Raw genomic sequence first — 21,060 nt, forward strand, 5'->3', positions numbered from 1 at the left:
AATATACCACAGACAATGAGAGCAGGAAAGAAGTTACAAAAAAAAGAAAGAAGGCTAAAATGAACCTGCACTGTCAGATTAGAATTGGAAGATATTCATATGAACTCATAATATGTATGTGTATATATACACATTTGTGTGCATATACATGCATATATGAAAGATACAAAAATATAGATATGTACATGTGTACATTTTTATACACATATTTTTTCCAGCTCTGTCTGCTAACAGGGCCTAAAAGCAATGACACCATCAGCAAAAAGCACACCTAGTGCCCAGATCTTGATATCTAAACACCATTCTCCAATAAAAGGAACCAGGGTTCTGGAGAGTGGTGGATTCCAGGATGAAGATAGGGAAAAAAAGATGATCCTGGAATTTTTGGTCATGCCAGAAAGTAAAGAAATGCTCAAAAAAGAAATGGGGATATGTTTTAAAAGGCACAACAGCCTATGTGAATAATCTCCTGATGCCCAAAGCTGCAACAATGTAAACAACAAAGTAAGTAGTGATAATGCTGTATTATAGCCCATGGAATAAATACCCATAGTCCATATTAACCTAAATAATTGAGTAAATAAATGATTGGAGAAGATACAGCGCTTCCTCACAGAAGAATTCCAATTAATACATGCAGAAAGCATACGAAAAATTAAAAAAATCATTAGACAATGACTACAGTAATAAATAATAAAATTTGTAGGTGAAAAGTTGAAGAGAAACACAACTAGACAATCTTAATGTATCTCCCTCTAAAACATTTATTTATTTATTTATTTATTTATTTATTTATTTTGGGGGGGAGAGAGAGAGAGAGAGAGGGAGGGAGAGGGAGGAGGGCACAAGTGGGGGAGGGGCAGAGCAGGGGGGTGGGGAGAGAGAATCTCAAGCAGGCTCCACATTGTCAGTGCAGAGCCCAATACAGTGCTCAAACTCATAAACCATAAGATCATGATCTGAGCCAAAGCTGGACGTTTAACTGACTGAGCCATCCAGGCACCCCTAAAACACTTATTAATTACAAAAGGAAAAACAGTAACCTTAAGTGAAGAAACCCAGCAGATAGCACCTTAACCAAGTGGATAAAGGTTAACATTATCAATAATGATTTATCAATATCATGAATCCCCAAAATAATGCACTAGAAAGGACAAAGTATCATTTCTGTAGTATTACAGCTAATCTATTTATGAAAAACCATCAAACAAACCTAAACTGAGAGATGTTGTATAAAATAAGTGACCAGTACTCATCAAAACTTTAAACTGAGAAATAGTCTATAAGTGACCAGTACTCATCAAAAATGTCAAAATCAGTAAAGACAAGGATAAATAAAAGAACCAAAGTTAGAAGAAACTAAAAAAACATGACAACTAAATACAATGAGGGATCCTAGACTAGAAAAAAAGATGGGAGCACCTGGGTAGCTCAATTGGTTAGGCATCCGATTCTTGATTTTGGCTCAGGTCATGATCTCACAAGGTTCGTGAGATCCAGCCCTGAGTCAAGCTCCTCGCTCACAGTGCAGAGCCTGCTTGGGATTCTCTCTCTTCCTCTCTCTCTCTGCCCCTCTCCCACTCATGCATGCATGTGCTCACACTCTCTCAAAATAAATAAACATTTTTTTAATTTAAAAAAAAGGGAAAAAAGACAATGAAAAAACTGTTTAAAGTTGAATACACGCTGCAGCTAATTATCTGGCTTTGTTTAACTGTATTATGGTTATGTAAAATGTTAGCAGTACTGGAAGATACATGAAGGGTATAAAGAAAGACTGTACTAATTTTATGACCTTCCCATAAATCTAAAGTTATTTCAAAATAAATAATTAAATGTACATATATGTTCTTAATATATCAACAAAATATTTTGTAGTTATATGACTAAAATAAGGAAATATCTTTCTTTCAAAAAAAGGTGAAGGCCACTTATGATTCCTTCAGCTGCTACTCATTCCACTTGGCCTACCAAAAATTCTCATATAAGTGGCCTATATGGCAGAAATCCATGGAGTCAGAAAAACAGAGAGTATAGGTGAGAAGAACTTCATCTTGATCAGCCTCCACATATTTGTGAATATTTATTCTTTATTTATATCCCATTCCAACTCCAGTCAAATTTTACAACTTGCTTCTTGAAATAATCATTCAATTCATATGAATGCCATTAGTAGCTTTAACTCTTAATCTTTTCATACATTTATGACATGTTTCATAACTTCTTAAAATGTTTAAATTTCTACAAGGCCTCCACTTCATGGCTGATATCAGAGGTTGGCAAATTTTGGCCTCCACCACTTGCTTTGGTAAATAAAGTTTTAATGGATCACAGCCACATCTATGTACTGTCTTCGTAAGCCTTTGCACTACAACAGCAGAGCTGACAGAGTTGCATAGTTACTATAGACTATATGGCCCACCATCCCTAAAATATTTACAATCTAATCTTTTACAGGAATAGTTTGCTGACTCCTGGTTTAAATAATAACTCCAAATTCGGATGCCTGGTTGGCTCAATCGGTTAAGCATTCAACTTCGGCTCAGGTCATGATCTCACAGTTCGTGGGTTCAAGCTCCGCATCAGGCTCTCCATTGTCAGCATGGAGCCTGCTTCGGATCCTCTGTCTCCCTCTCTCTCTGCCCCCCCTTGTTGGTTCTCTCTCTCAAAATAAATAAATAAATTTTAAAAATTAAAAAATAATAACTCCAAATTCAATCAACAGCTTCGAAAAAGGTCAGTTGAAATCAAAGTCTACAGCTGCACTGATCAATAGGCAATACCCTCCTGAAATGTAGCTAGTCTGATTTGAGATAGAGTATACTGTAAATCTAAAATACACATCGGGGCGCCTGGGTGGCGCAGTCGGTTAAGAGTCCGACTTCAGCCAGGTCACGATCTCGCGGTCCGTGAGTTCGAGCCCCGCATCAGGCTCTGGGCTGATGGCTCAGGGCCTGGAGCCTGTTTCCAATTCTGTGTCTCCCTCTCTCTCTGCCCCTCCCCCGTTCATGCTCTGTCTCTCTCTGTCCCAAAAATAAATAAAAAACGTTGAAAAAAAAATTAAAAAAAAATAAAATAAAATACACATCAGATTTCAAAACTTAATATGAAAAGGAAAATAAAATACTTGTAAATATATCTGTGTTAACTGCATTTTGAAATATTTTGGATATATTGAGTATATTAAAATTTATTTCACACTTTCTTTTTAGGTTTTCATGAGTCTGCTAAATTTTAAATTACTTATGTGGCTCACACATTTCTACTGGACAGTGCTGGTCTAGAAAATCTTATTTAAGCTATGAGCTTAAACATATCTATCATCTAATCTGGGTCATCTAATCTGGGATATTGTTGAGTGACACAGTTGCTATTAATACAGAGACAAGGGGCGCCTGGGTGGCGCAGTCGGTTAAGCGTCCGACTTCAGCCAGGTCACGATCTCGCGGTCCGTGAGTTCGAGCCCCGTGTCGGGCTCTGGGCTGATGGCTCAGAGCCTGGAGCCTGTTTCCGATTCTGTGTCTCCCTCTTTCTCTGCCCCTCACCCGTTCATGCTCTGTCTCTCTCTGTCCCAAAAATAAATAAAAACGTTGGAAAAAAAAAAAATTAAAAAAAAAAAAAAATACAGAGACAACATGCATAAAACATTTGGGTAGAATATATTTGCATAAGCAGAAAATATTTGCATAAGCAGAAATACAAATTTACCACAAGTTTTCTACGAATATCACCCTTCCACAATGTTTTATATATATATATATATATAAGAACAGTGGTTAATCGAATTCTTCTACAACTTTTCTTCTCGTAAATTCTATTTCCCATATTGCCAATTTGCTCCACCACCACAAAAGAGTTCTCATACTGCAGTTCTTACAGAAAAATGCCATACCTTTCCCTCCCATATTATGTGTAGTTCACAAAATTAAAAACTAGTGAGTAATTGTGTAATTAGAGGAATTCACCTTTTTAAATTCTAGAACACAAGCACTTTGGTACTTTGCTTTATATTTAAACCTAAGGACACTTATCTGACTTGAAGTCCGTAGAAAACTATAAATGTTCCACTAGTGCTTCCAACTTCATGATGAAAAAGAGATTATATGTCAAATTCAAAGTTAAAGTATTTAAAAAAATTACATTAAAAAGGTAGTATCTTTCAAGAAACAATCTTATAAAAGACCCCTAGATGGGGCTATAACTTCACAAATATAAGTTTCTTAGCGCATTCAGTAATTTATGCAGCCTAGATTGTTGGTGTTAAATTGAGTGTAATTCTGAAACCACAACTATAATCTTGCTGCTTTCTTTCTTTTTTAACTCAGTACATTATAAGCATACTACTCATAACTCAGGTAGTAAGTCCCAGCTGTAACCAGTGCGCTTCCAAAAATGGCTTGTGTTAAATGTTCAATAATTAGGCACTGAGAATGACAAGGATATCTATATTCTGGGGTTTTTGTTTTTGTTTCTGTTGAGCAGGACCTGGGTTGGTGGAGGAAAGGGATGGGGAAAGAAATCAACCAGGCTATTTACCTGGGCCCAAAATGTTACTGCATCTTCCACATGACTTCCAACCACATCTTCAACTAAAACCAAATCAAAATGCAAAGAAAATTAGAAATTAATCAAGATTATCTAGCTCTTACATCCAAAAATAATTTTTAGTGTCAGTACCTTTATTGTAATGTGTATCTTCATCCATCTGGGCAATTCCTGAAAAACTAAAACAATTCAATACCTTAAATCAAGTTCTAATAATCTGTCCATTCACAGTGAATCAAGAAAGCCTAAACTATATAATGTTCAAATTCCTGCAAGTATGTTTTGCTCCTAAATAAAGTTATCAAAATTCAACCTCTATATCAAACATGACCTGAGAGATTTTCTCCAATAATTCTTGAGTATACTGTACTCTGCAATTTCATCATATACAATCTCTATCTTTTGAAATTATCTCTTTTAGCCAAGATTTTACAAATTTACACTAAAGTAGATATCTAGACATATTCTAGTCAGTTACGTAAATCAATACTTCAGAACAATATGCATATTCTTTCAAAAAAATTGATGCCCTCCCAAAAGGAGAGCAGGACTTCTACAATTCAAACAAAAAGAAACACTACAAATATATAGAAACCAAACGCTTCAGACTGGTAATGAATTTTATTTAAAAGGTACAGTGATTTCTATTTTTGAAGAGATATTTCAATTAAAGACTGCAAAATCAAATCAAATTTTGCCTATTACTTCAAAACTAATTTTCATTACATAGTATTATACTTTCTAACTCCAAAATATTTCAAAATATATGTCTACTCGTTTATAACTTTATCATTAATATACTAGAATACTGCCCTTTACATAAATGTTAGTTCTTGGAAGGAAACAGAAAACAGGCTTTTTAAGAGCTTTAAAAGTTACCGAAGAACTGTGTTACACCAGAGTTTCAAATGCTCCCTCAAGTACTTACAGAAAGAGAAAAATTGTCCCAGGTTAAAAAAAAAAAAAAAGTCAAAAATTTTAAACTTTTATTCTTCTGGTTTTTGTTATACCTTATATAGTTTTTTCACATACATTAAGCTGCATGAAAAGGTGTTCAAAATACGTATCCTACCTCCACTACTGGTCAAAAATTTTTTTTTATTTAACTGAGCAAAAAGTCGTAAAACCAAGATGAAATGTTTAGAGAGACTGCATTTCTCTGTAAGCCATTGGCTTAGATTTAGTAAAACTGAAAATATCTGGAAATGCCGAGAAGCTGTATGGTTCATCATAAAATCTGATTTTAAAAGTCAAAAAGACTTTCCCGCGATGATTATGAAGAAACCGACGCTGTACCCGCTTCCAGCAAAAGTGGATTACCAGATGGCACTTCCAAATCTCCAACTCGTGGCAAAATTCGGAATAAGTGAGTCCAGGTTGCCCCTTGACACCTATTTTATGAGGGATTTTGAAGTTTAAATGGCACAAAATTTGCGGGAAAAGAGAACTCCACCGCACAACAGGCCTGCAAGACCCCATCTCCACCGAGACTACGTAGGCCCAAGTTATTTGTAAACAGGTTTCGCCTCGCAGCCCTGCACTCAAAACCGGGGGTGCCCGGCACCCTCAGAAATAGGTGGGCGGCTCCAAGGCGAAGGAAGGCCAGGAAACGGGCCTTACCCCATACTTGGGAGACCTAAAAGGCAAGCAGAGGTGAAAAGACGGTCCTTGCGGCGGCTACAACCGCACCTACCAAAAAGACTACCACTGACCTCACACTTTCCACCACAGAAGCTCCAGAAAAGTGCCCCTGACCCCACATGCTGGGCACTCGGCCCTCCACCGCCCGCCACCTCGGCTTGCCAGCCGTCAACCCGCCGTCGCGCACGTGCAGAGAGACTTACCACGCGTGCCTAGGTCGCTCAGGCCCCGCACTGCGCTTGCGCCCACATTGCTGCGCCATCACCGTGGCTTTTCAAGAGCCGCTGCTTGGTTCACGTGGCCGCCAAAGCCTGGGGCCTGGGGCACGGCGTGCTGGGCGGGGCCACGCACGGGGAAAGCTGCGCACAGAGGCTGCAAGTGCGGGGATTCCTGAGCTTCCGGGCTCCACGCGCGATGGCAGGTGGGAGGTTAATTTTACAAGGCTTCAAGTAATGACGGAAGAGAGTGGTTTGGATTCCACAGTCTACTAGTTTGCTCATATTGATTTAAATTTTAAAACAACCGAAATAGAAGAATCCCAACATTTGTTATACAAGTTGGAAAATAAGTAAATGAAATGTGACTTTTAAATCAGTAGCTTTACAAGCACTTCCCAGCCAAACCTTGGCATCAGATCTTTCTCTTGTTGCGGCCTTTTTTCAGAACGGTAAGGAACAAAAATTAGTAGAGCTTAGCTGTTATATGCACCTATTTGTGGCAAACTTTGCACAACAGTTGAAAGTTATCTCTGTTGGGCACCTAGGTGGCTCAGTGGGTTGAGCTGGGTTGAGCCCTGGTCTCTTGATTTCGGCTCATGTCAGGTGAATTTCGCATGAGCTCATTTAACATTCTCATTCTCTCTCTCTCTCTCTCTCTCTCTCTCTCTCTCTCTCTCTCTCTCTCTCTCTCTCCCTCCCTCTCAGAATGGAGCCCATCTCTGGGCTTGATCTCACAAACTGTGAGATCATGACCTGAGCCAAAATCAAGAGTTGGAGCCTTAATCCACTGAACCACCCAAACACCCCATCCCTGTTAATTTTTAACAGCTTTACTGAGGTATGATTAACATCCAGTAAACTGCAGTTATTAAAAGTATGCAATTTTATAGGTGAACATATGTATACAACTGTTGAAATCATCCTCACAATCAAGGTAACAAACATTTCCTTCACCACCTTCAAAAGTATCCTCATGCCCCAGAAAAATACTTGGCTTCCCCCCCACCCCCACTCAAAATGACAGGTTCTGCTTTCCGTCACCATACATTAGTTTGCATTTTCTGGAATTTGATGTTAATGAAATCATGCACTATGTATATTCTGTCTGGTTTCTTTCACTCAGCATAATTATTTTCAGATTCATCCATTTTGTCATGTGTATAAACAGTTTATTGCCCATTATTGCTGAGTACTATTCCATTACATGAATATAACACAATTTATCTACCTTTCAATATTTAGATTGTTTCCAGTTTGGGATTGTTTCAAATAAAGTTGCTATGAACATTCATGTGCAAGTTTTTGTATGGGCATATGCATTCATTTCTCCCAGGTTAATACCTAGGAGTAGAATGTTTGGGTCATATTATTGCATGTGTTTAAATTTTTAAGAAACTCCTAGACTATTTTCACAAAATAGTTTTACTATTTTATATTCCCACACCAGTGTTTAAGAGTTCTAGTTGCCCTGTATCCTCATCATCATCTTATATGGTCTGTGTTGTTGTTGTTATTTTTAATGTTTATTTTTGAAAGAGAGAGAGAGAGCATGGAGAAGGGGCAGAGAAAGAGTGAGACACAGAATCTGAAGCAGGCCCCAGGCTCTGAGCTGTCAGCACAGAGCCTAACTCAGGGCTCGAACTCATGAACCATGAAATCATGACCTGAGCTGAAGTTGGACACACGACCGACTGAGCCACTCACGTGCCCCATATATAGATTTATTTTTCTTTTTCTGTATTTTTATTTTTATTTTTTTAAGTTTACTTACTTATTTTGAGAGGGGGGGAGAAAGCAGGGGAGGGGCAGAGAGAGAGAGGGAAAGAGAATCCCAAGCAGGGTCCACACCAGCAAGGCAGAGCCCCAGTCAGGGCTCAAACTCACAAAGGATGAGATCATGACCTGAGCCAAAATCAAGAGTAAGTTGCAAAAAAAAAAAAAAATAGTCAGGATGTTTAACCGACTATATATGGTCCATGTTTTTAAGTTTAGACATTTATGTACAATAGCATCTCCTTGTAGGTTTTTTTTTTTTTGTCATGCAAAACATTTATTTTTTGTTTATTCACATAATAGCAACTTGATAATCACCTAATACACATTATTCAGCAAACTGTTTACACACCAAGGCTTATTTTATCATTTGTAAAAAGTTAAATTTTTCATATAGCATTTGATGTGATTACATGACATAAATTGTGATAACCATCATATTATCTGCCAAATAGTAATTTATTTATTCCATTTAATTTTGATATAATTTATAGTTATTAATTAACTTATTATTTTCCATCCTGGTGCCAAACGTCATGTTATTCCTTGTTCTTCTACCTCCTATTTGTTAATAAACCAAATATAAAATTCTCAGGTGGTTATGAGTGCATGCAGACATTGCCAGAGGCTGAGAGGCCATTGATTTGATAGTTGTTTTTGTTTTTTTTTTTGTTTGTTTGTTTGTTTTTTGTTTTTTTTTTGTTTTTTTTTTTTGTTTTTTTTTATTTATATATGAAATTTATTGTCATATTGGTTTCCATACAACACCCAGTGCTCATCCCAAAAGGTGCCCTCCTCAATACCCATCACCCACCCTCTCCTCCCTCCCACCCCCCTCCTTGTAGTTTTAATTTCCATTTCTCTATTGACTAAAAATGTTGAGCATCTTTTCATGTTTATTTCCCAACCATACAACTTCTTAGGTAAAGTGTCTGTTCAGACTTTTTCCCATTTTTTAACTGAATTCTTTCCTTATTGAGCTTTGCAGTTTGTTACATACTGCGGATATAACTCCTTCAAATTTGCAAATATTTTCTCGCAGTTTGTGGCTTATTTTTTCATTCTCTAAAAAGAGTATTTCAAACAGCAGAAGTTCTTGATTTTGATGAAGTCCAATTTATAAGTTTTGTCTTTTATGGATCATGCTTTTGTGTTGTATCTAAGAAATCAGTGGCTAACCCAGTTCACAAAAGCTTCCTATATTTTCTACTAGAAATTTTACATGTTTAGGCTTTGTTTAGATCTATAATTCTTTTTGAGTTCATTTTTGTATAAGATGCAAAGCATGAATCAAAGTTTATACTTTTGCATTTGGATGTCCAGTTTTTCCACCACCATTTGTTGAAAATGCTATTATTTTTTCCATTGAAGTGCCTTAACATCACTGTCAACAATCAACTGACCAGGGGTCCCTGGCTGGCTCAGTCAGTTGTCTGACTTTGGTTTTGGCTCAGGTCACAATTTCACGGTTTATGGTTTTAAGCCCCGCATTGGGCTCTGGGCTAATGGCGTGGAGCCTGTTTGGGATTCTCTCTCGTGCGCATTCTCTCCCCCTCGTCCCCCCGCCCTGCTCACTCTCTATCTCAAAAATAAATAAACATTTTAAAAAAAATCAATTGACCATACATGTGTAGGACTATTTCTGAATTCTCTATTCTGTTACACTAATATATTTGCTTTAGTCTAAAAACACACCATCTTGATTATTGTAGTTTTATAATAAGTCTTTAAGACTTATTATAGACAGATACTTATTATAAGGCAGGTACTGTAAGCCTTCCAATGTTGTTCTCTTTCAAAATTGTTTTAGCATTGCAGTTTTGTGTGAATTTTAGAATTAACTTGTCAATGTCTACACACACAACACATACACAAAGTCTGCTGAGATTTTTATTGGAATTACATTTAATCTATACACTGAGAATTGACATCTTAACAATACTGAGTCTTCTGATCTATGAACACTGTGTATATATCCCCATTTTTTATATATTACTTTATTTCTCTGAGCAATATTTTGTATTTTTCAATGTTTTTTCAATGAACAAATTTTTCAATGTACAAAAGGTTTTGTACATCTTTGTCTAATTTATCCCTAAGAATTCTTTATGCTATTGTAAATGTTATTATTTTCTTGACTCCAATTTCTAGTTGTTTCGTTGATAGTATATAGAAATATAATTTTTGTATATTGATCTTATTTTCTGCATCCTTGCTAAATTCACTTATTTCCGGTGAGTTTTTTTTAGTATATTTAATAGAATTATCTGCATATAAGTCACATGCAAATGAAGACTTTTACTTTTTCCTTTCCAATCTGAGTATCTTTTCTTTTATCTTTCCTTATAGCAATGGCTAGAACCTCCAGTATGTTGAATGCAAGTGCCAAGAGCAGCCATCCTTGCCATGTTCCTCATCTGAGGAGGAAAGCGTTTGCCTTTCAGCATTAACTATGATGTTAGCAGTGGCTTTTTAGTAAATACCCATTATCAGATTGAAGAAATTACCTTAATTCTTAGTTTGCTGAGAGTTTTTGTCTTGAATGTGTGTTGAATTTTGTCAAGTACTCCTACATCTATTAAGATGGTCATGTGGTTCTTTTTTAGTTTGTTAATATGATGAATTATATTAATTTTCATGTTAAGCCAACCTTTCCATTCCTTGGAAAACACCCATTCAATCATGAAATATTATCCATTTTACATATTCTTAGATTTGCCAAAATTGTTAAGAATTTTTGTATCTATGTTTGAGAGGAATTAGTCTGAAACTTTCTTTTCTTGTGATGTCTTTGTCTGGTTTTCATATCGGAGTAATGCTGGCCATATAGATTAAATTGTAAAGAATTCCCAACTTTAATTTGCTGGAAAAGGCTATATAGAATTAGTCATCTTTGCTCCTTAAATGTTTGGTAAAATTCACAGTACAGCCATCTGGGCCTGGAATTTTCTTTGTGGGAAGATTTTTAAGTACAAATCAGTTCTTTAATTGATATATGAGCTAACAGCATACAATAAAGGGCTAAACAGGTTATCTATTTATTATTGAATGAGCTTCAGTTTTTGTATTTCAAGGAATTTATCTATTTCAGTCTAAGTTGTCAAATTCATTGGCATAAAGTTTATCACATTCCCTTATTATCCTTCTAATAGAACATATAGTGATGTCATAACTCTCATTCCTAATATTGGTAATTTGTGTGTTCTCTTTCTTTCTAGCCTTTGCTGATCAGTCTGGTTATAGAGGTTTATCAATTTTATTGGTCTTCTCAAACAAACTGTTTTATTCATTTTCTCTATTGCATTCTGTTTTATATTTCTGCTTTGGTCTTTATTATTTCCTTTTTCTTATTTTAGTTTTCATTTTCTCTTCTTTCTCCAGTTCCTTAAGTTGAAACTGATTTGAAATCTTTCTTCTTTTCTGATACAGGCATTTGATGCTATAAATTTTCCTCTAAATACTGTTTTAGCTAAATCCCACAAATAGTTTTCATTTTCATTCAGTTAAAAGTACTTTGATTCCTTTTTTTACTTTTTTCCTCTACCCATGGATTATTTAGATATTATATAACTTAGAAATTTTTGGAGATTTCCCAGATATATTTGTTACTGATTTCTAATTTAATTCCATTATGATCAGAAGACATCATGACCTGAATTATCTTAAAAGTATTGAGACTTGTTTTGTGACCTAGAGTGTGGTCAATCTTAGTAAATGTTTCATGTGCATTAAAAAAAAATGTGGGTTGAGTGTTCTGTAAATGTCAATTACATAAAGTTGGTTAATAGTTGTTCAAGTCTTCTATATCCTTACTGACTTTGTGCCTATATAATGCTTTGGTCAAGGGAGGCCCCTGGGTCATTAACTCTGACCCAAACCTACAGCATCTGAACAGTATCTGGGGCATGAAGCAAGTGTTATCAATGTAGGCTCAAGGACTCTATCAGCTTCTAAGTAGAGTATATCTGTCCCAATTATATATATTTAGGTACTTTAGAAATAAACAAAAAGTGGGGCCAGATACATTATACTCACTGGGACAGACTTTGGTTAGGACTCCATTTATCACTGGGTTGCATACAACCAGAGGACCATAATGGTGTTTTGGGTTCTTTGGGATCCATATGAGCTCAGATGCTATATCCAGAAGTCCTTGGTTGAAAAATCTGAGTATTCCTCTTTCTCCACTGCCCCTAATGGGTGCCCCTCTGGGGCAAGTATATACATGATGTTTATCATATATACTGGAGGACCCCTCCTCAAGGGAATCTGGGCTCTCCCTTCTATGAGTGGGCTCTAGATCTGACCTACCTGAAGTCTGAAAACTAGGTGAAGAATCCAGTAGTTACACAAGTGGATTTACAAATCAAGTAACAACCTAATCAGCTGTCCTATCTTGCCCCTTGGAACACCACGATTTTAAACTCCTTCACAGATCCATGCCTTGGTATCCATTAATTATGTCCACTGGGCATCTGACAGTTCAGTTCCACAACCTCGCCTTCAACTGCATCCCATCATCTACATTGATATCAAGGAGCCCAAGATCATGGCAGCATCTTCTACCATCAATTCTAGCCTGTAGATGTCAGCCACAGCCAATCTTCTCAAAATTGCCAGTATACTCTTCACCATTACATTTTTTATTGCCTTAATTGTGAGTGTCATCTGAGCCTTCACAGGGAAAACGCTCAAGTGGTAACTTCTGAAGTTTCAAACAACACATCCATTCTAACATTGTGACTTCGTTGAGTTTTGTGACCCCTTCCTCAATACCATGCCAGATAAATTCTAGCATTTCCACCATATCTTCCAGATGCCACCCTAGCAGTGTTAGGACCAACTCCAGATATCTAAGGCATTAAAACCCAAGTTAGGAGTTTAAGTGCTACCATGTTACTCCTATCAAGCCATATATTCCATCCCCCTCCAACACCTTCGAGACCTACTTCCAGGCATATTTCCCAGGTTCCTGCCAATACATTTTAAGAAGAACCTGCAGTTCATTCAGTTGTAACTTATCCTCCTATAGGAAGGACTGTATTTCCCCACTTAGGGTATGCTGAGACCTGATCCTAGTTATCAGTTTGGAGTAAGGAGAGGTAGCAGGGGTGGGTCTTGAGGAGGGCAAGTATCATCTTACAATGCAAGTGCCCCCGATAAATTCTATGCAGGATCTCCAAACAAGTGTACACATCTCCATCAGCAAAGTGGAGGAGAAGAGTCTGCTTCTGTGGCTCAGAGAACCAAGGGAACATCAGAGTTCAAGTTTCTCAGGCTCACCAACACAAATATTCCCATTCTATGATCCAAGGTTCTAATCTTTTCCTGTCAGCATACTGACTTTGCTGGAGGAGATGATTGAGGCTGTGCATTCAGTTTCCTTTGTGGCCTTGCCACCTTTACTATTTGGGCTGGATCATCAGCACAGATTGCCAGCGTCTGCAGATGAGATTTTTCCTTAAAGGGTGCTATGGAGGCAGCACTCTGGCTTTCACAGCATCCCTTGACTTAAATAGCTAACATGAACCTATGCCATTTTCTTTTTTCAAGCTTGTTAAAGCAGTTAACAATAGCTAACCAACATCTCCAGCTTTATAATTTCCATTAGTCTCATTTCACTGTAATGCCACAGCTAATGTGTAACCTAACACTTCACCTTACACCTACACCCTACCCAATTCAGAAACTGTGATGCATCCACGTGACAGAAGTTATCACTATACCACTTACCACTAGCTATTGGGTCCTTGTTATCATCAGTCCAGTGAATGATCCAGTCACAGAATGCAAACCAGAGGGTTTGCTTTCTAAGGCCATTCCTGGTACCCATCTTGGCCTGGGTTTACCAGCCACCCAAAAGCAAAGCCTAAGACAAATACTCACATACAGGTATTTATTTGAGAAGTAATCTGAAGGAACCAGAGAGAAGGATCAGAAAGGGAGAAGTTAGAGAAAGCTAACATAACAATATATTATGGAGTTGGTCACATCTATGGGTGACCGGTGCTCAATCCCACAGGATTTTCTGAGGAAGCTTATAAAAGGCATCTCAGAACTATCTTCCTAGGAGATGGAAGAGAGCATTTACCCTTTAGTCAAGGGTGGTCCTGAGGTCATTAATTCCCCCATATATTTCATACATCTGTGATGCATCCCAAGTCACAGTGTCAGAAGATCCCTGGAGAAAAAAGCGAGAGAGTCATGAAATGCTCCCAAGATGAAATGCCATCAAATGAAATTTGTACTTTTGTCCATAAGAAGCTGTCAGAGTCTGCCTCAAACTGTTTCACAGCAGTAATGGAGCAAGAGGTGGGGCCAAGAGCATTTGAAGTAGCACACGAGAAGTGTCAATACAGTTATATACAACCCATAGTTAACAAAACAACTTAAAAAATCAGTAAACACCACTAGAAAATGATTATACAATTTTAAAATATAGCTTTTTATTTAAAAACATAAATCAAGATTACAAAGCTTGAAAAATAAAAAATCAAGATTTTAACTTACTCATTTTAAGCAGTGGTCAAAACCCTCAATAACATATTTAATTTTCTAAATAGCCTTAAAAAGATAATGTATGACAGACTAAAAACAGTTACTGTATTTTCTCATTTTGACTAATATGCAAATAACCTCATTTGTTAGGAGAGACAAAAAGTACATACAAGATATGAAATCATGACTTTTGACAGAAGTAATATAAAGTATTCTCACTTGTTTAAATAAATTAAGAAAACAACAATGGGGCACCTGGGTGGCTCAGTCAGTTGAGCGTCCGACTTCGGCTCAGGTCATGATCTCATGGTTCGTGGGTTCGAGCCCCGCGTCAGGCTCTGTGCTGATGGCTCAGAGTCTGGAGCCAGCTTCAAGTTCTGTGTCTCCCTCTCTCTCTGCCCCTCCTCCACTCACACTCTGTCTCTCTCTCTCTCTCTCTCTCTCTCTCTCTCTCTCGATCTCTCAAAAATAAATATTTAAGAAATTTTTTTAAAAAATTAAGGAAACAACCAAAATGACATTTTTACATAGTAAAAGAAGTAAATAATTTGGGAGAAAATAAACTATTATTGTATTTAAATAAACACAAACAAAACCTATTTGGATGATGGTTTTAATTTGATAGTCTTCATGAAGGTTTTGTACTTGATGGCAACGGTGCTTTTCCTTGCTGCTTAGCAACCTTTTCCATTTTTATCTGTAAAATTAAAATATTTGTTGATACAATAATGTGTAAAACATCCTAAAGAAAAAAAGGTTGTACACACCTTATTTGGATTCATGTCTCATTTATCACAGCCATTTCACACAGTTACTTAGCAATTCTTAAGCTGCTGAATTCTAAAGCCAAAATCTAATAGTTAAAGGGACCTAAATGCATTTTTAAACTGTGGTTTGATTTCAACCAAATATTGCTTTGGAGAAAATTACTAAGTGTATTTTAACTTCCACTTAAGAACTGTCTTACAAAAGCTTAAAAGCTAACCATACATCCAGCCTATGCATATTCCCTACAGAATATACCTAATGCAGCTGAATTATCTCTGGCACATGGGCTACTGTAAGGACAGTTTCCTCTAATTCTGGTTTTCACATTTCCACAGTTACATCTCTGAAGGCTCCATTATAACTGAAGCAAAGAAGCAGCTTGCATTCCCTACTAGTGGCTTTCTGACCTTTTGGAAACATTTAAACCCCTTCCATGAGAAAAAAGGTCCCAGAGAACAGAGAGCCCACTTGCCTCTTACAATTCCCAGAGGCAACACCACTGCCTTCTCTCTGCAAGAGAAAGGGGGACAAAATATGGGGCATGATAGGTGGAGGCAGGGCCTCCTACCTTCTAAGGTGATAGGAATAATATCAAGAAACCAGAAGGGACCTAGTACCCAATCTTATCAAATTGTAAATCATAACATCCCAATAATAAAATGTTTATATCTTACATTTGTCTCATCCCCATTTTTTCCCCTCTCTCTCCTCTCTGAGTTGGTTAGGACCTGATTCAGAAATCATACATTCAGGGGTGCCTGGGTGGCTCAGTTGGTTAAGCATCTGACTTTGGCTCAGGTCACAAACTCATGGTTCGTGGGTTCGAGCCACGCATTGGGCTCTGTGCTGACAGTACAGAGCCTGCCTGGGATTCCCTCCCTCCCTCCCTCCCTCCCTCTCTCTCTCTCTCTCTCTCTCTCTCTCTCTGCCCCTCCCCCACTTCCTCTTCCTCCCTCTGCCTCAAAAATAAATAAATAAGCTTTAAAGGAAAAAAAAAAGAAATCATACATTTATATCACTCTTATACACTGGATCAGTCAGCAGGTCATCTGAAGGACCTCCAAAAAATACCTTATATTAAGGCAAAGATTATAGGCAAAGATTATAAAAGCGTATTTGAATCTTTACCATTTATTAACTATTTGAGACAAGCTACATAACCAATAATTTTCTCATTTGTAAAAAAAAAAAGGTCATAATAATAGGTGGTTCTCAGGGTTGTTCTAAAGGTGTAAATAAGATCGTATATATAAAGATCTAGGTACTTAATAAGCAGTCAACAAATCCTTTCCCCTCATTTAGGGCCAAGTGTTAGCTTTATGTAATATCAAAAAAGAGAGAAAATGCTAAACAACCAAACAAAGCTAAAGCAGGGTTTCCTCACTTAAAATAGTACTTAGCAAATACATCCACCTAGTCTAGTGTCTGAAGAGCAAAGATATCTCCCCCTTCCTTTTTTCTTTTTCAATTTCCTGGCACTAATAGCAATAGCACCTTGCACCTAGTTGGCCTTTGATAACTGTTTCCTTAATAAAATTCTCCTTTCTTGGGGATAGGAGACCAAGGGTCATCCACAATGGAAGAAAATAACTTGACCTAAGATATAAAAGCAATGAAGCAACTCTTCAATAATATCTAAAAGTAGTTAGTAAACCATGTTACCACAAAGGCATCAACTATCAAAGCCAACTCATATTTATCATAGATCCTTCTCCACACTAAATGTTACCAATGATTAGCAAAGGATACAAGCAAAAACCAGATACAGACATCGCATTGCTTTCTAAAGGGGCCCTAACCTATCAGATTGAGCTTCCTAGTTATCCCTTTTCCCTCAACAGTGCATGGAGTAAAATGCAAGTACTAATAATGTGTATAGTACATGTCAGCTCAGAAGAAGTTGTTTAGCTTTGAACTTCTTAGTTTTTATACTCCATTAATCACACAGGCTGGCGAGTTTATAAGATGTGTCTCATAAATCCACAAATCACACAAGCTGGAGAGTTATAAACTACATCTCATAAATCCATAAATTCTAGGTCTATTTATAAGTAGCCTGGATTGGCCAGGTATATCCTCTAAAACAATCATAGATAAGAACTCCCCCCATTATCTTCCCACAAGCAAACACCAACTGGCATGTTTTCAAGGTAGTCAATACTACCCAGGCTTCTGGAGGAAGGAAGGAAGGAGTTCTAGAACACTGTTCCTCATGAGCCTAGGACGAAAAACTAAAATTCAGCTGTGCACCTGTGTATTCCAAGAATGGAGACTGATTTAATTCAAAAAGTCTATCCTTAATGATACTGTAAAAATAGCCTTTTCTTTCTTCACTCTGGCCATTTAATCTCCCTTCCAGAGATCCTACCACCACCTTTTACCTTTAGATGAGTACTTTCTAGTTAAGGTAGCCACTAGCCATACGTGGCCTACTGAGCAATTGAAATGTGGCTGGTGTGACTGAGGAAAATAATTTTAAGTTTCAGTTGATTTAAATTTAGATTTATAGAGCTACATATAATGAATAGCTACAGCACAGGTATAGAACATTTGAATCACTGCAAAAAGTTCTAGTTCTTTCTCTGCCTTAAATCATATCTAGGACACTCCCCCTCTGCTTCAAAATTCTTCATTAGGAAAACCAAGCTGATCTCTGCCCCCTACACCCTTCCTCTCCTCTTGGAAGGTGAATTTATTTAATGGTCTCCTTTTACCACCCTTCAGTTACTCAATAAGCTACAACAAAAAGTGACAAGACTGTCTTTACTTTCTTATCACTTATTACCCAGTTGGAGAGATAACAAATAGCCACTGAACAACTATAAAATAATCCTAAGAAAAGCACTTTGGGTAATGTACCATATGGATGGATACCATTCCCCATACCTCATCAAACCAACACACTTTCATCTGGCAATAACCAAAAATAAAGCTATCAAATATGAACACTGCCAGGAAACACATCAAATGTGTAACTTTATGAGATGTATGAAAGTGATGATCAATAAGTGTTTACTTTTTCAATTTTCCATAAATATTTATTGAAAAGTTATTATGTGCAATGCACTGTAGTTAATTCTGAAGAAAATATAAAAAGGAACGAAATACTGTTTATCCCTAAGGAGTTTATAGTGTGGTGGAGAACTGATGAAAATTATCACTAGTGAAAACTGGGAAAACATCAATACTACAGTTGCTGAGCTCTCAGGATCGCTAACATACATTTAGGTTTTGTGTTCTGTTTCTTAAAGACTAATGGGTAATTTTAATTTGAGTCTAGATATACCTTGAATGCACTGAGAAGAAGAAATATTACATATTAAAATTTCAAGATTAAAAAAAAGAATTCAAGATACACGTAATTTACAAATCTGCTGATGGTTGGTGTTTATTATTGACGATTTTATTTGTATATTTAATCAATATTTATGACCTTCATAAATTAGCATATTAGATATCATATTATTCATTCATCCTGTTTCCCTCTGAATCATTCTAAATAAGCCTCAAGTCCTAATACAGCTATAAGGAGAGACTTTATAAATTATTTTCAATGATGATCCACAATCAATATGTAATTCTACTGTGTCTTTGTCACAAGTAAATGCTTAAAGTAAGCAGATTTCCCCACAGACTTACTCTTTCTTGGTATCGTCTTTCAAAGAAAGCCATATCATCCTCTTCAGGTCTCTTTAAGGAAGCAACTTGACCACTTGTACCTACTAATAAAGAAAAAAAATTCTATGTGATATATTTACATCATTATAAATTCTCCTGAAATTAAAAAAAAAAAAGAAAGAAAACTTTACTGTTACCAATGATGAATTCTTATTTTTCAAACCAGAATGGTCTAAATGGTAATTAATCCTACACCTAATTATTTTTTAGAATTCAGAGCATTGTAAGACAAAGTAATTTTTATTGGCAAACATTCTGCTAATGTCCAACTGGTTCATATTAAATAATACCATATAGCTACTTCACATAAGAGCACACTTTGCTTTCTTCAATGACATTTTAAATTTTATAGTGAAACTAGAAATTCATGTAACACCATAACCAATAACACACAGAAGTAATTACAGAAGGTCTATGCTATGGTCTGAATGTTTGTGTTCCCCTCAAATTCATCTGTTGAAATCATAATGCCTAGTGAGATGGTCTTAAGAGGTGGGGTCTTTGGGAGATGTTAGGTCATGAGTGTGGAATCCTCACAAATGGGACTGGTGCTCTTACAGAGATCCCTCAACTCTTCCACTATATGAGGACACAATGAGAAGGGACCAGCTATGAACCAAGAAGAGGACCTTCACCGGAACACAACCATGCTGGTGCCCTGATCTTGGATTTCCCTACCTCCAGAACCATGAGAAATAAATTTTTGTTTATAAGCTACACAGTCTATGGTATTTTGTTATAGCCACCCGAATGGACTATGGCAGTGTGTATAAGCAACCAAGATACTACCTGCTTTGAAACTTTTCAAAACTAAAATAATTTTAACCATTTTCCATGGTATTCCTTTTTTTTTTGAGAGAAAGAAAGAGAGCAGGGGAGAGGGGCAGAGGGAGAGACAGAATCTTAAGTGGGCTCCATGCTCAGCACAGAGCCTGATGCAGGGCTAGATCCCACAACCCTGGATCATGACCTGAGCCAAAATCAAGAGTCAGATGCTCAACCAAGTGAGCCACCCAGGCTCCCCTTTGGTATTCACTTTTTAAAGCTAAACAAGCAATAGTTTATGTTGTAAAAGGAATTTAAAATTGCTTCAGGAAGGAAAATCAGGATGTCATGAAGAAAACACTAAGGGCACTAAGAGCCTTGTTCCATGAAAAGTTCACCTTCATTTCAGGGGAATGTGCTGCTTGGGTCCTTTCATATCCAAAAAAGAATATCAATGTGAATACATGTTCTAGTTTTCAAAGCATATAAATTCACCACAACCAGCAACACAAAAATCACCTAACTACAGACAATCAGCACAGAGTATAACCACACTCTGTCAACTATCTAACAAAAGCCTATTGAGAAAAGTAAGAAAAAATGCTTAGAATATGTGCTGCCTATCCATTCATCTCAAAACTACGGGTCTTTCTCTGGATCATGTTGGACCATTTGAGCTAAGTCACTTGTAGAATCACCTTCATGGAGTTGCATTTTAATGATATGTTACCATTTATCCGGTAAAACAGTATTTCACCACTTTTATCAAGGTGACTATCAGAAATGAGCAACCACATGCTGCATTTGCTGAAAAAAGTTTTCAAGGACCTTGGGCCACTGCATCATTGAGGTTCACACTATAGACACATCTTTAAAATCTACCACTGGTGGGGTGCCGGGTGGCTCAGTTGGTTGAGCATCCGACTTCAGTGCAGGTTGTGGTCTCGCAGTTAGTGAGTTCGAGCCCTGCATTGGGCTCTGTGCTAACAACAGCTCAGAACCTAGAACTTGCTTCAGATTCTGTATCTCTCTCTCCCCCTCCCCTGCTCATGCTCTGCCTCTCTCTCTCGGAAATAAATAAATGTTAAGAAATAATAATAATAAAATAGAATAGAATAGAATAGAATAATAAAATAAAATAAAATAAAATAAAATAAAATAAAATAAAATAAAA

General features: G+C 36.9%; 2 protein-coding genes across 5 annotated transcripts in view; both read right to left on the reverse strand.

The window, feature by feature from the left end:
• The window catches only part of STK31 (serine/threonine kinase 31), a 76,380-nt gene extending 69,884 nt beyond the window's left edge, over positions 1-6,496 (reverse strand). Inside the window, exons 1-3 of one of the 3 annotated variants that reach the window (XM_040472426.1) lie at positions 6,390-6,496; positions 4,678-4,724; positions 4,537-4,589 (exon numbers count right to left, since the gene is read on the reverse strand). In XM_040472426.1, coding sequence (XP_040328360.1) covers positions 4,537-4,589; positions 4,678-4,724; positions 6,390-6,448 — 159 coding nt within the window. In that variant the 5' untranslated portion in view covers positions 6,449-6,496. Of the gene's footprint in view, positions 1-4,536; positions 4,590-4,677; positions 4,725-6,257; positions 6,365-6,389 lie in introns of those variants that run through there. The other 2 variants (XM_040472427.1, XM_040472428.1) reach the window with 2 other exon arrangements.
• An 8,774-nt stretch (positions 6,497-15,270) lies between these two features.
• FAM221A (family with sequence similarity 221 member A) overlaps positions 15,271-21,060 on the reverse strand; it is a 22,004-nt gene continuing 16,214 nt past the window's right edge. For both annotated transcript variants that reach the window (XM_040472430.1, XM_040472429.1), the window contains 2 exons: positions 19,083-19,165; positions 15,271-15,372 (listed from right to left, as the gene is read on the reverse strand). In XM_040472430.1, the coding sequence (XP_040328364.1) occupies positions 15,304-15,372; positions 19,083-19,165 (152 nt within the window). In that variant the 3' untranslated portion in view covers positions 15,271-15,303. The remainder of the gene's footprint in view (positions 15,373-19,082; positions 19,166-21,060) is intronic.

This window comes from Herpailurus yagouaroundi, unplaced genomic scaffold, assembly GCF_014898765.1.
Source record: "Herpailurus yagouaroundi ecotype Mexico unplaced genomic scaffold, PumYag 100, whole genome shotgun sequence".
NCBI lineage: Eukaryota > Metazoa > Chordata > Mammalia > Carnivora > Felidae > Herpailurus > Herpailurus yagouaroundi.